The sequence below is a fragment of the Triturus cristatus genome, chromosome 11 (assembly GCF_964204655.1).
Source record: "Triturus cristatus chromosome 11, aTriCri1.1, whole genome shotgun sequence".
In the NCBI taxonomy this organism is placed as follows: Eukaryota; Metazoa; Chordata; class Amphibia; order Caudata; family Salamandridae; genus Triturus; species Triturus cristatus.
In genome coordinates, this window is record NC_140594.1 from 1,124,001,220 (window position 1) to 1,124,016,585 (window position 15,366).

The 15,366-nt window shown below is 44.2% G+C and overlaps 1 protein-coding gene across 1 annotated transcript in view; it reads right to left on the reverse strand.

The window, feature by feature from the left end:
* Positions 1–8,165: 8,165 nt before the first annotated feature.
* The window catches only part of LOC146786166 (intestinal-type alkaline phosphatase-like), a 131,339-nt gene continuing 124,138 nt past the window's right edge, over positions 8,166–15,366 (reverse strand). The window contains exons 9-11 of the mRNA XM_085635694.1: positions 14,828–15,019; positions 11,842–11,958; positions 8,166–10,268 (exon numbers count right to left, since the gene is read on the reverse strand). Of these exons, the coding sequence (XP_085491820.1) occupies positions 10,009–10,268; positions 11,842–11,958; positions 14,828–15,019 (569 nt within the window). The 3' untranslated portion in view covers positions 8,166–10,008. The remainder of the gene's footprint in view (positions 10,269–11,841; positions 11,959–14,827; positions 15,020–15,366) is intronic.

The following is a 15,366-nucleotide window of genomic DNA, read 5'->3' on the forward strand; positions in this document are numbered from 1 at the left end:
TACATACATTGTGCACCTGTGATTATTTGTTTTGTGCCTATGGCGACACAGCTATCTATAACACAAACAATGGCGGCCTGACCAAGATTTCAGCCCAAGGCAAGGATGCCTTTTGTTATAAATAAACATCCGTTTCCGTGTGTTGGCAGATAAGTCTTTGCTGTAATTTGTGAGGTCTCTACGTGCTGATGCTTCGGCCCAGCAGCCTGCTATATCTATGTGAGGGGTGTCCAGCTCGTGACCACGACGGGGACTTACATTCTTTTCCTTCAGGTAATGAGGGTTGGATCGTCCAGTATGGGGATTCTTGGGAAAACACACACATGTCCCTGACACTCAGGGTAAGGGATGCATAATTGGAGTACGCCAATTTCTAGATTGTTTTATATGCTTGCATATATACATTGTTTCAGCACAATGTTGAAACTTTTCACACTGTTGACTGTCCTAGTACTTCTAATAACTTTCATTTGCTTCTGTCTATTGATCACTGCAGTGCATACATTTTATACAAGAATCATGTTGGTTCAATAAATATTGCAAATGACCCACTGTGTATTTCTTGTATACTTCTCGGAGAGAAAGAGAGCACGAGTGACTGAGTAAAAGGGTTCCAGATCGGTTACCGTGATTCCGGAGGGGATCAGGATAGTCATGTTCAGTGGTTGCCAGAACCATTTCCGACCCCCTAGGGTTAGGGGTGCTTATGGTCGCACTGTAAGCTAACTCGTCTATGGGACAACATATCCTGTGGGGGTGCACAGAATCAGTCTGGCACAATCCGAACGGTTATACTGTCCACAAACACACGGTTCCTACCATAGGTTGAAAACGACATGATGACATACCTGGGTGGGAGAGGGCCCCGGCAGGATCTAAGCTTCTGGACATAGTATGATACTTGGGAAGCACCTGAAGTGTCTGCAGTGAGAATGTGTAAGTCAAGGTACGTTTGGTAATATCAACAAAACCACAGTCAATGCTGTGGTATAAGAAAGAGCAGACGATAAAGGAACAGCCGATGTCTCACGCTCAGATGAGGTTGTCAAGGCAGGAGTGCTGGCGAGGTCATCAATAGGTTGACTATCGATCAGGTCATCGACAAGCCAAGTGCTGATGTGACAACCATCGACTATATAGGTTCGGACAGTGACTTAGTCGACGATTAACAAGAAAATGACCATGTTAACACTGTTTCTTTTATTACTGCTGAGGAGGAAACACTGTGTGACCAACTGAGAGAGCCACAGTCAACAACGTGGAAACTGATGACGTGATAATGGATTTGACTGAAGATGAAGCAGACATCAACAATAGCTTGGATCAGGTAGTAAATTAATGCGGAGACTTCATTTTGACCGATGGTGTGGAAGGCATGGTGTGGGGGGAGGGTCAGCAGTAGAGGGGAAAGCTGAGTAAAGCGTTTTTTACCCCTCTAGCCACCTGGTGGAGGATGGAAGGGGCTGGGCATAGCAGCTGCTCGCAGCCCCGGCAACGGCTCTGTCAGGTCTGGGTTTGGTGTCTCTGGGCCTGGGACCAGAATTACTAAGTACTTGCATTGTCCTTGCATCATGCCAGACACTGCAAGTGCTTAAGGGACATTTACAAAGCCACGCAAATCGGTGCTTGTGTGACCTTGTGTCACTCTTCATCTGCAAAGTACCGCAAATCAGCCCCTTTCACTACCTTGCGTCAAACAACATCGGAAAGGCGTTACATGGGCGGGGCACAGCTGTTTCTGTGCATCCAATCATGGATTCTGACACAAACCCAAATTTACTAAAGTCAGTATACCATAGTTTGTGCCAAAATGGTGTGACGACCCGATCTTGGCATAAGGAGGAAAAATATCTTTATTTCTCCTCGTTACGTCCCCCTTGCATGTGTGCCACATTCTGCAGCACACATGCAAAAAGAATGAGCTGCTAAGGATTGTTTTTGTGCAGGAAGCGATACATTCACCGTCCCCAAGGGAGCCTGCATTGGTGCTAAACAGCCTTAAGTGTGCCAGCGCGGGGAACGAGCTGAACAGTGCTATAGATTTGTAAATACGGCGCAGTTCAACTCTCTCTCATTCGTGCACTGCAGCACCTTGCGTTTTGGGTGAAAGATTGGCAAGTCCGAGCCCTGGTATTTACAGCCCTCTTCCACATCCACTGACACTGGAAAAGGTTCACTTCTGTGAGCAGCACATGGGCTTTAGAAGGTTGCTTTGGAGGCTGTTTCTGAGGCTGCACAACGACGACAACAAGGAAGTCATGGGCAGAAGTAGCCTCAGTTGCTGGAGGCAGATGGAGTGGAGACACATGCGCCTTCGAGAGAGGCTCGGAGAGTCCTTTAGCAGATCTAAAGGCAGTTTCTGCAGAGGAGTCTTCTTGCTGTCTAAAGATATTTATTCATTTGTTTGTTTGTTTATTTTTCTAACTAGCCACAACCCATGTGCTTTCCATCCTCTGAAGCAAACCTGAGTGTGATGGCCAGTCACATGTCACTCTCTCAGGTGAGACATCACGTCAGATGCTACATTATTTTAAGTTTTTTTCTGGAAAGAAGCAGTAAAAGTGCTGGCTGTGCAGAACATCAATGAAAAGCTTTTTTTTCCACAAAAAAATTCAGACCTTGAAGATGCACTTCTTGGAAATTGTTTCTTTCAGGGTGAGCAAAAAACAATGAGGCAGATTTACAACAACTGGCGCATCCCTGCATATCAGCAGGGATGTGGCAGTTATTTTGTGTCACGGCAGACACCTCTTGCGCCACCATGGATGCGCCGCATTTATAATGCGGCGCACCATGGGGCAAGAATAGACAGATGCGTGACGCATGTACTGCCGTAAAGGTGACGCATTGCTGGAGTCGCGTCGCAAGAGCGACGCAGCTCCAGCAAGGCTCGGAGTGCCCCTATGCCTAACATGCTGCGTCAATCCTTACGCCTACTTCAAGCAGGCACAGGGTTTTGACGCAGCATGGCCGTAAAAGTGACTGAGTGAAATCTTGTAGATTTCACTCAGCCACTTTTAGGAGGCGTTCCTGCACTGGAACGCCCCCCCCCTGTGCGGGAACGCCCACATGTGGCGCAGGGCTTTACAACGTGACGCATCTCCCTAGATGCGTCATGTTGTAAATACCCCACAGCATGGCGCTGGCTTTGCGCCACCGCTGCGTCACAAAAGTGACGCAACAGCGGTGCAAATGTGTCGTACGGGGCTTGTAAATCTGCCCCAATGGATTCAGGCCCAGATCTCTGTACTGGGGTGAATGTAGGACATTGTTCTGCATTCTGTCCAGCAATAGTTCTTTTTGCATTTGTCGCCCCGAGTGGGACGGGTATGCTCAGACGTGGGTCCCGTGCTCTCCATGCCACTGGAGTCAAGCTATCCTGGCTGAAGAGGAGTGAAACCCTGAAACCGGTCCTAGGATGCTTGTTTCCAGTCCAGGGAGGACCTGGCTTGGCAGTTCGGGCTGGACTGTTCCCAAGAGGCACAGGGTCAAGACTGATTTGCATATGGCTGGGTTCAAACTGGAATTAACATGGTGAGCAAACGATGGATTTAAGCCCTGATCTCTGCACTGGGGTGAATGTATGACACTGTTCTGCATTCGGTCCATCAACTGTTGTTTTTGCGAACATCAATGAAAAGCTTTCTTTTCCCACAAAAAAACTCAGACCTTGAAGATGCACGTCTTGGAATTGTTTCTTTCATGGTAAGAAACATACTCCTGGATTCAAGCTACTGAAAAACAAACGCAGCAAGTTTTACCGAAGCCAATAGGCCTGGCTTTAATGTGTTAAAGTATGAAAAAAGCATTGCGCAAGACAGCATCGGCACATAAAAGCTGGACCCATTGGTTTTGACAATACTTGCTTATCATGTACATGGTGCACACTACTGCAGGCAAAATGTGACAACATTAAAAAGTACCTGCTGCAGTGAGAAAACAAAATGAAAATTAATTGTTTCAGCGCACGACAAAGAATTTAAGGGTCAAGATTCATTGTATTTTGAGATATAAAAATTCCCTCTCGCATGCCAAAGAATGCACTCTGTAGGGGCAGAATGACATGACATCCCCAGAACGAAAAAACGCGGAAGTGTGACCAAAGCCCACTTTATGTATATTTGAAGGATTGCAACAATAAGTCAACAGGACAGTGGCGCAGCCAAGCCAGACCTAAAAAGGCTGTCATCGCCTTCCCCTCTCTAAATACAAGATGCGAGTCCAAGAACACAGAATAATTCAAGCATGTGAATCTATGGAAATTCCAACATTGGAGAAATTGTTGTCACCTCTAGTTTGAGCTTTCAGGGTTCACCTCGCCTTATGGAAGCACCAGTCCTGAATCTTTAAAAGCAGAAGCTGGAAAAGCTCTTTTAAGTTATCCGTGCATGGTAAGGTGCTAGATATTCTCAGCAAATGTTTTTTCTGGGTGCCATTGCTGCTACCCAGTAAATAGCAAGTGTCTTTCTTCCTTACACTACAAAACATTTGCTTAGTGGTCGAAGTGCTTTAAAAAAAAGTAAGGGAATTGTGATGCTGTGCACAATGGGGTCAGAGTGAGCAAGAGTGGGGGTGGGATGGAGTCAAAGAGCTGGCTAAATAAACAAACAAAGGGGGCAGATTTACAAGAAACTGAGGCATCTGTATAGATGCATCAGTTTCCTTGTGCCTGTGTGAAAAACCCTTGCACCACCATAGATGCGCCCTATTTACAATGCGGCGCACTATGGCGCAAGGATTGACAGATTCTGACGCATCAGTTGGCGAAAAGTCACGCATTGCTGGAGTCGTGTCTCAAGCACAACGCCACTCCAGCAATGCGTGTTGCGGCCTATTCCCAATACACTGTGTCACTCCTTAGCCTACTTCAAGCAGGCGTAAGGTTTTGACGCAGTGGAGTCCTAACAGTCACGCAATTAAATCTTGTAGAATTCACTGCGTCACTTTTACGAGGCTTTACTGAGTGGGAACGCCTACCCTGCATACATTATATCTGACACGGGTATAATGTCAAGCGAGGCTTTACAACGTGACACATCTTCCGCATTTTCTACGCAGCCATTGCGTCACAAAAGTGACGCAACGGCAGTGCAAAAGTGTTGCAAGAGGTTTGTAAATCTGCCCCAAAATATTCAGTAACTTTTTTCTGTCTATCACCATCAGGTATATACATATAAAATAACACACAGGCTAAATGTAAAATAAATGCAAGTTAAGTTAATCAGTGGGAAACGCACTATTGTCCTATATAAAGCCTTTATTAAAGAATGCACTGTAGAGGTCTGTGTCTGTAACCAGAGAGCCACGGAATAGAATCCTGGTTGGAGCAGTAGAGAACAGTTAGGGGCGTAAAACGGGCCCCTTCAGCACAGGGCCCTGTATTACGCCCCTTTAAAAAGCAACAATTCATAGCTCAGCTGGTTACTCCTTTCCAATACCACTCAAAAAGAATAAATACGTGTCATCAGGAAGTGTCAAGTGATTCCATCAATTATAGCCAATATCAGCTTCCAAGCTCCCTTTACATTTGCAGATTGAACCGTTGTGCACATTTACATCTCTTTCAGGCAAGCAGGCACCCTGGCAAGAAGGCTTGTTTAGCTGTCTGCCCGCCTTCCATTTAGCAGCACAGGAGACTCCCTACCCTACACTGCAGCTGAAGTATTTCAGCTCTCGGCATTAACCGTCCCAGGAAGTTATCTTTTCACAGAGAGAAGGGAAAGTGTTTTCCCTAAATTAAAAAAGTATGGGCACGCCTTGCCCCTCCGATCCCGCTCACTTCGACCAGTGCATTTGCTAATTACCTTTTTCTGAATTACACCAGTGGTTTGCTAACATGTTGCATTGGGGGTTTTCAGTCTTCCCTGGAAATCGTCTAGAAAGTAATCTTACACTGCCATCTACTGGTCAAATTGAGGAGTGTTGCCTAATTAGAGCACATTCATTGTACAATATACATCCTTACAAATGCACCTGAGCGATGTGGGATTGGATGAAATACAAACAAGTGCAAAGACAAGCAACTGCTTCCCATCTGCCCCTTGTGTCTTGCTAAGATTAAAGTTTCACTGTGCGAATTTCGAAAACCTGTGTGTCTGCGAGTTGAGCGATCTCTTATGCCAATCAGTGGGGTCTCGAGAAAGGATTATTACAGGGGGCACGCCAGGGGCCACCAATAAAAATGGTGGGCCACTTATGTCAAATGTGTTGTTTTTTAATTTCACTTGTATTTCTCTTTTCTATAATTCCCCCACCAATTCTTTTTTAATTGCGATCACATCTCCTTTTCTCATTTCGTTTTCGTCCTGTGTCTTCCCCTAGAGGCCTACTTCCACTTGCAGCCTTAGATAAACAGCTTAAGTCCTGCTTTCTTTTTTCGTTTTACAGAGCTCTTTGATTTGCTAATAGGCTTGGTTACAGGGGCCACCAGGGGGCCAAGAGGAAAACACCTGGGCAAGGGCCCCAGGTAGTACCACTGGGGATGCCACAGATGCCCACAAATAAATGATAAATATTATTTTATCCTAACGTGATTTACATTTTCCAATATTTGATATGTTTGTTCAGAATAATACAATTATGTAAAAATGCTAAAAGACATGTGGTATAAAGTACCCCCTGCCTCACTTTACAAGGGTATTCGGAGTCTCTGGGAAATGCCTTTATACGGTCATGGAACTCCAAGGTGACCTTTTTTATCTCCTTTTAACATTAGGTAGGGGGTATTTTATTCCTTATAATTAGGGCTCCCGGTTTTATGGTATTTATTTTTCTAACATTCCTGTCTGTATTTATCCATATTTATTTTTTGATCATTGTATCTGTATTTATCCACATTTATTTTTGACGCAAGTAAAAAAGGCTGAAACTAGTATTTTGCCACATTTATTTAAACTGATATGCACACTTGCACTAGGTTGTTATAGCTGTTTTTTTTAAATTGGATCCTATGCTAAATGCAGTATTCACATTGGGGCCGTCCCTGCCTACCTTTGAGAGTGCAGGCAAGTTTCTTCCTATCCTGATGAGGCATGGCGCCCTCCCACCCCAGATCGTTCCACCTCCATGGCCCTACTGAGGGAAAGCATGCTCGCCTGTCTGGTGGCTGATCGGCGAGGGGAGGCCACATCACTACCCAGAGAAGTGAAACCTCTCTAGTGCCTAGGGCCTATGGAGACAAGAGCAATATGCAATAATTATGGCCCGGAAATCCCAGAATGGAACTAGCTTTCTATTATACCCGCTGGATTTCGTCGCCATCACATGCCCCACTCTTGCTCGCCCTGTGTGGTATGGATAAGAGGTATGAGTGTTGGGCTCACCTTGCTTGAAAATCGCCGGCGTGGCAAGGCATATCTGAGCTCGCTCAATCCGTCTTGGGAGCCGCAATCTCGGGTTCCTTTGGTCCCTGCCAGCGGTGCCTCACTCCCTCGTAGGACCCATCCCCCCGTTTCATGGGACCGTCGCTCCACCTTCAACAATCTACTATATTTTAAAATAAATGGTGTTCTTTATGCGCTCCCCTTTGACCCACCTCCATTCAGTGTGAGCTAATACTTATTAGAAGCATGTCCGCCCCCTCCATGCCCTGCCACATCAACCTCCTTCCCCCTCCCATACAACAACAAAAACAAAAGGTTGCTAGGGCTTCACCGGATGTCCTGTGGTGTTTTCACATCTCTTAATGGACATCGGCTGCTTGCACTGCTTCAACAATTTACACCTTGCCTGACCACCGCTGTGAGGGGTCCTGGAGGGTCTCTGTCGACACGGCGCTCCCAGCTGCACTTGTTTGCCCCTCTTCGGAGCGGCAGTTTGAGGGCAGCAGTTTACGATTTCTTTCGGCAGCCCCTGTGCACCTCTGACTCAGATTTTATAGAGAAACACAGAGGCGGCAGGAACATCTGTTTTGTAAGTATTTTGCAGTTTCTATATATAAATACAGACAAAAACCAAAAGGTTTTCCGTCTGTATTTATATGTATAAATCCGTTTAAACGGAAAACCGGGAGCCTTACTTATAATACATGGTCATACAATCATCCTTCCCACAAACCACTTAAATCCTTCATATCTTGCTCTTTCATATGAAAGAGATAGTATGGTTGCTGACATGAAGAATAGCTGATTCTGTAGTGTGAAATTAAAACACCAAAAAGTATTTGGTAATTTGCTGCAAAAAAAGATATTAGAATCTGTTTAATGTGACTCGGTTTAACAATGCTGTATTTCAGAACGAATAGAAACATGCAGAGAAAGTTTGTCTTCCCCATAAATCTGTCATTTCTGTTGATTACTGTTCATGTTAGAATTTTGCTTTCGAAAAAAACAGTTGTTATTTTTATTATTTCAAGTGCAGCTGCATTATTGCTCTGTGCTCTTTTAATGACTGCTGGTTCTTGCAACATATAGATATATATTATAGACAGACTTTTAATTATGGATTCCATGTTTCTATGTCTTATTTGCAAATAATTACATTTAATAGGTTATCTTTTCACATGAAGCCGTGATAATGAGGTATATGTGGAAGAGTAAATAAACCAGGAAATGGTAGTGAGACAATATAAGTGTGTTGTCTGTAGCTAGATAGATAGTAAACAACGTCCAACTTTACAATCAACAGACAACAAATCGACTTCATGGAACAAATCAAAGAACCAAGACTACAGCGCACGGACTCAGGCACGTAGCGCATCACTACTAAACTAAGGGGCATATTATCAAGAAACTGCGTTAATTTATCGCCGCTTGCCCTTGAAAATTCCCATAGAAGCCCATGTTCTGGGGTCAACATGGGCTTCTATTGGAATTCTCTGCGGCACATTATCAAGCCCATTATCGCCACCTTAGCGGCAGTTTTCTGCCGTTAAAGCGGCGATAATTTTAACGGCGTGCTTGATAATATGCCCCTAATACATTAGGGGCAACATGCGAATGGAAAATAGCTTCTCAGGTTGTATAAAAAAAGGCTTTGTAGTCTCAATTTTAGGTAATCCAAAAAATTGAGATTACCTAAAATTGCTACTACAAATAGGAAATTGTAAGTGTATAAGCATTTTCCAAATGCAAACTGAGCATTTAAGAAAATTCAATTACCATCGACTTCAAGTCAATGGTACTGGTGCCCTAGGGCATGTGTGCGCTGTAAATGAGCACATTTATTTTTGGGGGAGTTCTACAGGGGGGCCTTAGCCCCCCGGTGTTCCCTTGGCTTTGCATGACCTAATTTGCAATGGTCAATTAGGTAAACACAGATTAGCTAATGCAAAACCATTCGCACCTATGGGCCTTTCGGCCCAAAGGAACAAACTAAGTAATATTACTTAATAGTGATTCTCTATTTACCGAATCGCTATTAGGTAACATTAAGGAATCGCACAATTTTTGGCGATTCCATGCATCCATAGCATTTTGTGATTACCAAATAGCGATTCGGTAAACATTGCTATTTGAAAATCGCAAAATGCTTATTTGATGCATGCAGCTATAGATGTCCAAGCCTTCTCAGTGGTAAACAGTGGTGCCACAACACCAAACAAATGACAGAAAAGCACCATAAACTTGGATAAAATGACGTCACCCCTCCAGTAATACCAATACAAAGTTTGCCACAATTAGTCCGAAAAGCCAGTTTGTCAACTGTGGTGTTCCCCTAAGCAGAATAATTCACCATGCCTTCATCACGCGGTTCAGCTGCAGCCCTTTGTTGAGAGATTTTGTCCCAGAATCGAGTCCAAGGTTCTGGCTCTGCACATTATGATGGAGAAACAGATTTAATGAATGAAGGAAGGATCAAATCATAGAATCTGATACACATTTTATGGTTCCTGATCCTTGCTACCTTAATGCCATTTGGGATGGATGTTTCATGAGGATGACAACTGAACTTTAAGATGCAATAGTGGTCTTCAGCTGGTTGGTCTTGTACCCTTTGAGGTCTCTCCTGGCACATTTTCGATGACTGTCAGAGATACTGGTGGCTTCCATCAGATGGTTCGTCAACATCTTACCATGATGTCAGCGAGAGGATGGCCATCAGTAAGACGAGGAGAAGGCCCGCCTTCGGCACCACGCCACTATCATGGGGACAGTCTGTGTAGGGCTCGATGCAAGCCGCATATGCCATGGCATGCGCGACAAAAGTCTGTTCCTGGACACCGTGAAAGAGATGCGCCATTGGACCCTTGGCGAAGATCACAACATCTTCACCGCCGTGGGTTTCCGAGGACAGAGGGACCGCTGCCAGCTGCTCGTAATTGTTCAGTTCTGCAAAAGCAAAATAAAATATATGCAAGGAATTGCACACAAAAAATATTCCCCTCACCACTCCCTGTGGAATATCTCAATAGGAATTATTATACTGCTGTGTTTAGCTTCCTTTGGAAGTGGTTATCTATTACACTGACACATGAGCAGTGAAGAACAACTTTCTGTTTTATTTTTAAGAGCACTGAAAATAACTGATTGTGAGCCAGGGTTCTGGTAGACACTGATTTCACACTTCTTCCCGGCTTCTGGGTACCCTAAGGAGGAGGTAGAATGGTGGATACTGGGCCAGAATCTCTTTCCATGCATCTGCTTGGTGTCTGCAGACCATGGGGAGGCAGGTGTATGCGAGTGGTGCATTTGGGCCGTCAATCATATCTACCTGTGCAGACTCGCGACCAACAGAGGATCTGAATCTATGCTGGAAGTGTCTCTCATAAACACTTAGCCCTGCAGCGAACCCCTGCTGCCCACAGCCAAAGGCCATGTCCAGTGCGTATTAACTGCCCTCAGGAGTTGGATGCAGGGCCTGGCATGGCCGAAAAACACAGTGGAGTTATGGTGAGGGTGGTTATAGGAACTTGCCATAAATGTATTTAATAACTATGAACATCATTTCACAACTACAGCTAAAATAAAGTTGTGTTTACAAAGTAACATTAAAACCAAAGAAACACAAAAATTCACCAGCTATAATTAACTCTGCAAAGCATAATTTACACAAAAGCCATGCAAACGAAACTTGCACGCAAAATGCAAAGTTATTGTTGGGGTAGTAAAATACAGCAATTATCAGGGCTCAATGGGCCCCTCAGGGCTCTAGGTCCCGGTGCACTGCACCTGCCACACCACTAGTAGCAATACCCCTGAATACTGTCATGCTCTCTTATGAGAGATTACCATGTGCGCTCACTCACAGGGTGAATGCCTGTCCGATGCACACACCGAAGTGGACAGATCTAGCAGGTCCTCATCAGAAGACTTCAGGCCCATCATCCCTTCATTGAAAGGCTGCATTCCCATCTGCCAATCACTGGAAGGCTCAAGCCTATCAGATCCCTTATTGGTAGGAGAAAGCCTCTCAACACAACTCATTGGCTGGGTGTGGCCTATCACATCTCAAAATTGAGAATTACTTTGATCATAGTCATTTCTGAAATTGCACAGCTTCTCTCTTTATGCTACAATTAGACCCAACCACAAAAAAACCTCATGATCCTACAAATCAACTTAAAATTATCTTTGTTGGAGCTGCAGTTGGGATTACGCACCCTCCAAACGTTTTCTTCCATATAACTTGAATAATGTTACATCACCTCCACCAATACAAACAGGCAAACGTTGTGATGTCAGGCCCTTACGCAACCTCGGTGCATGCATAGCACAGTTGAAGAGGTGCAACCGCACACTACCCAACCAACGTAGCTTGCTGCCCGCGAGTGATGTGCTCCGTAGACAGGAACTGGGATGTACCAGTCTCTTTACATTTAACACTTGGCCTCCTGGGCACACAACATCAACTATAGTTTGGGGGATGGAGGTGCAAGCCCTACAGCAAATGGAATACTCTTACCGAGCTCTGTTTCATTAGGGGCGGGCCGGCCTGCTGAGGTATCCCGGTATCCTGGTCCGTTGCCATAGAGAATGGAGGTGTATGGTTTTTTGTCAGCCGCTAGCTTGGGGGCGAGACCTGTTGCAAAGGAAGCAGAAGAGGTGTAAGTAGTGCAGGGAATTGGGAAGAAGCTCTTGATGAAATACTAGTGTACATTTTTATTACGCGTCCAGAGACTGCGTATTCCACCTAATTTATCCTTATTCGCACTCACAATTTTACACATACTTTTTCTCCCATGGGAGACTGCTGAAAGTAGAACATGTCTTGGGGGAAGTGTGAAACTGATAGTTAATCATCAATCAATCAGGGGCTTGTAAAGAGTGTCTACTCACCCATGAGGGTCTCAAGGCGCATATTAACATGGCCGTGAGGCTTGACTGTACTAAAAAGTCTCCCATTGGTGTTTCACATGACATTTGTGGGCAAGACATGCTTTTTGGATAATTTTTTTACATTAGACACCAACCAAGTGCAGTGAGATGAAATGCTTAATTTAATGTAATTTTCAGAAAATTACACATATCACACGAAGGATAAAAATTGCACGTCCCTGAAAGCACTCATCAAGCGTCAGAGTTGCACAGTTAAAGATTTAAGTCATCGAATAAAAGCCGGAATCACGCCGGATCCCACACAGAAACATTTGATGGCTGATCTTAACTTTCCCTCAGAAGAGACACCTTCAGTCAGCAAGGGTCATGTTAGATGTTAAAGATTAACATGATGCTTGTCCAGGGAGTTAGATTAAAAATAACAAAAATGTATTTTGCTGAAGGAATAAAACTTAAACATGTCAGAACCAGGGTTTAAATTGAACGAATAATCTCAAAGTACAGAATAAGATAAGATGATTTGGAAATGTGGACTGTGTTGCAAGCCACATGGGAGAATAAGATATTGTGGGTGAGTAAGAGCCACCAGGGAGTAGCTACTCCTCACGTGTTCCTCCTTGAAACCCCAGACATCTTCCAGACAACCCCTGCCTTCTTGCCACTTAGTCATCATTGCTCTCTGCTGCTTTGTGTCTTCTAAAGGTAACTGGGGTACCATGTGTGATAGGAGAGATCACACAATTCATACATCAAACCCCAAACACCCTGTGAATGCAACCACCAGCAAACCGCACATTGAATCAATTCATTATTGACCAGTGATGTCACTTCCTATGACGTCATTGTGTGAACAAGGAAGATCTGTTTTCATTTCTGCTAAGCTGGGTATGTTGAGAAAGTGACATAAGTGATAGGTGCTTTCTGACATTGAAACTGTGCAGTGTGTTACCAACTAAATTACAGACACGCATATGTTCTGTCCCCAGAAAGTTAAACACCGGATGATTCAGAAGGCACCTTCCTGCTTAACATGCCGAACTTTCACTCCAAGACTGGGACCTGGGACCTTTACATTGTGCAAGGGCTCTGGCATTGCTAATGTAACACATAAGATGCTCGCCAGGTCCATGACTTGATTATGGAATTATTCAGACTACTAATGAACCTAGCAAACAGAAATTCCACCTGCCTATATGGTTCACCAGTTGCTTTAACTCTTTTTTGGCCTCTACTGTGGTCTGAGACCCACTTTCCAGGCCTCGGCCACAATCCTTTTGTGAAATAGATTTGGTCTTGACTTTCAGTCCAGCCCTTCGGTAACATGAGGCTCGTCTGACATTTGGACAGTTTGCAAAGCTCTCACTTTGCAGTATCAGATATTAATAAATAGAAACATATAAAATAAATACTTGTGTACAGGGCCAAGCTCACTCTGTCCTACAAGTCTCTCAAACCCTGGAATGCCTAAAGTATACCGGGTGAGAAACACCGAAAGCTGACTGGCTGACCGCAGTTCCATATCCCTCATAAACAAAAAATATGTAATTTAGTCAAAAGCTAATTGGATTTGGACGTTGGCAGCTAGAAGGCTGATCTTTCATGAGTTTATGCGATATGGTCAAAAAACGGCCTTATAAAAAAATAATTCTATTCCCTCACTGTTCCTGAGATCCTGTTTTCATTCTTTGGAGCAGATGTAAATTAATGCTAAGGTAGACATTCTCACCCGAGAAGCACATTAGCTGTAATAAATGCTTAGCATTGAAAATGTGGGTTCTAAAGAAAAAATCCTGTTTTGCCACTGGGTTCAAAACTTGGAGATTTTTGTACTTCAGGGACTTCCTTCAGGGTGGCGCGGGAAAGCCTTCTAAGCAGCCCCTTAGTGCTTTTCTGCTGTGTAAGCTAGTTACCTGCTTGACTACTAGCCTCTTTGGCTTGGAAGCAGAGATATTAATGGGCCAGACGCAGCGCCCAGATTCTGACACCTTCACAATTATTTGATAAACCATTTCGAAGAATTTGTGGACCTGTGGCAAATGGGTATTTTCTAGGAGGACTGAGTTTTTTGGAGAAACTCAACTAAGTAAAGTGTCTGGAAATCTTCTGTGCCTTAAAATCAAATTTTCTGGGTCAGAAAAAGCCCAATTTGTGGGGCTGGAATAGAAGCAGGTTCGGAAGGATTTATTCAGACTCAAGAGCAGCCTAGCCAAACTTTTTCTTCTCCACGAAAGCTGCTAACTGAGATGTCAAGCCAGGAATAATCAACTTTAAGTTTGCTTTAAAAGATTTAGCCCTACCTTTGGAATTATAACAAACTCTACTAAAACCCTGGGAATTAACATAGATATTTACCTTCTGTATTTAAAGTTTACTAGAGTCAGGCTGGTTATTTTCCTGTGTAACTAGTATTGTTTCTCTTAAAAGTGGGTTATGTAGGATTGTCATTGGAGTTTGCTGCTACAGTTGTTGCTTTTAAAGGCGTTTCGTTGCGCTCTTCCATAAACTAGTTTCAGAGTCTGTTTTGCTCAATGCAACAAAATTTCAAAGATACTCATTTTCCAAACAAATCCAGAAGCCCACCTTTACCTCTGATTCTTCAAAAGCGATCTTACCGAAGAGTGAAGTTCCACGGAGGGTGTATCCACCAAAGGAGAAGACGTGGGAGTGGTCTGCGGTCACCACCGTCAGCGTCTCCTTCTCCGTGGTCAGCTCTCCACCCCTCTTGATGGCCTTGTCGAACATGACCCCCTCTGTCAGCGCCTGCTTAGCTCGGGTGTCGTGGTGGCCGTGGTCAATTCGCCCTCGTATAGGAGGAGGGGAAAAAACACACAAACACGGTACTCAACTTGGGGAAGTAAAGGGAACTTTAGAAGACGCATGGCTGCATTCAGGGTGCTTATATTCATTATGTCAAAAACTATCTGAAATATTCCAGGGGATCCCACGCGCACAAAACTGGCCAAATAAGTACAATCATCACATTAGTCTGAGAAGAACAAGAGTCTAGCCCTGTTGAAGGTCAGAAGGAATATAGTCATGTTTCCACCATTGAAACATAGTCGTTGATTCTTACCCGATACCCAACTCTTTCAACATGGCCTCCCTAGGACACTGACTGCAGGTGGATAATACCCAGATGGAAGACCATCTT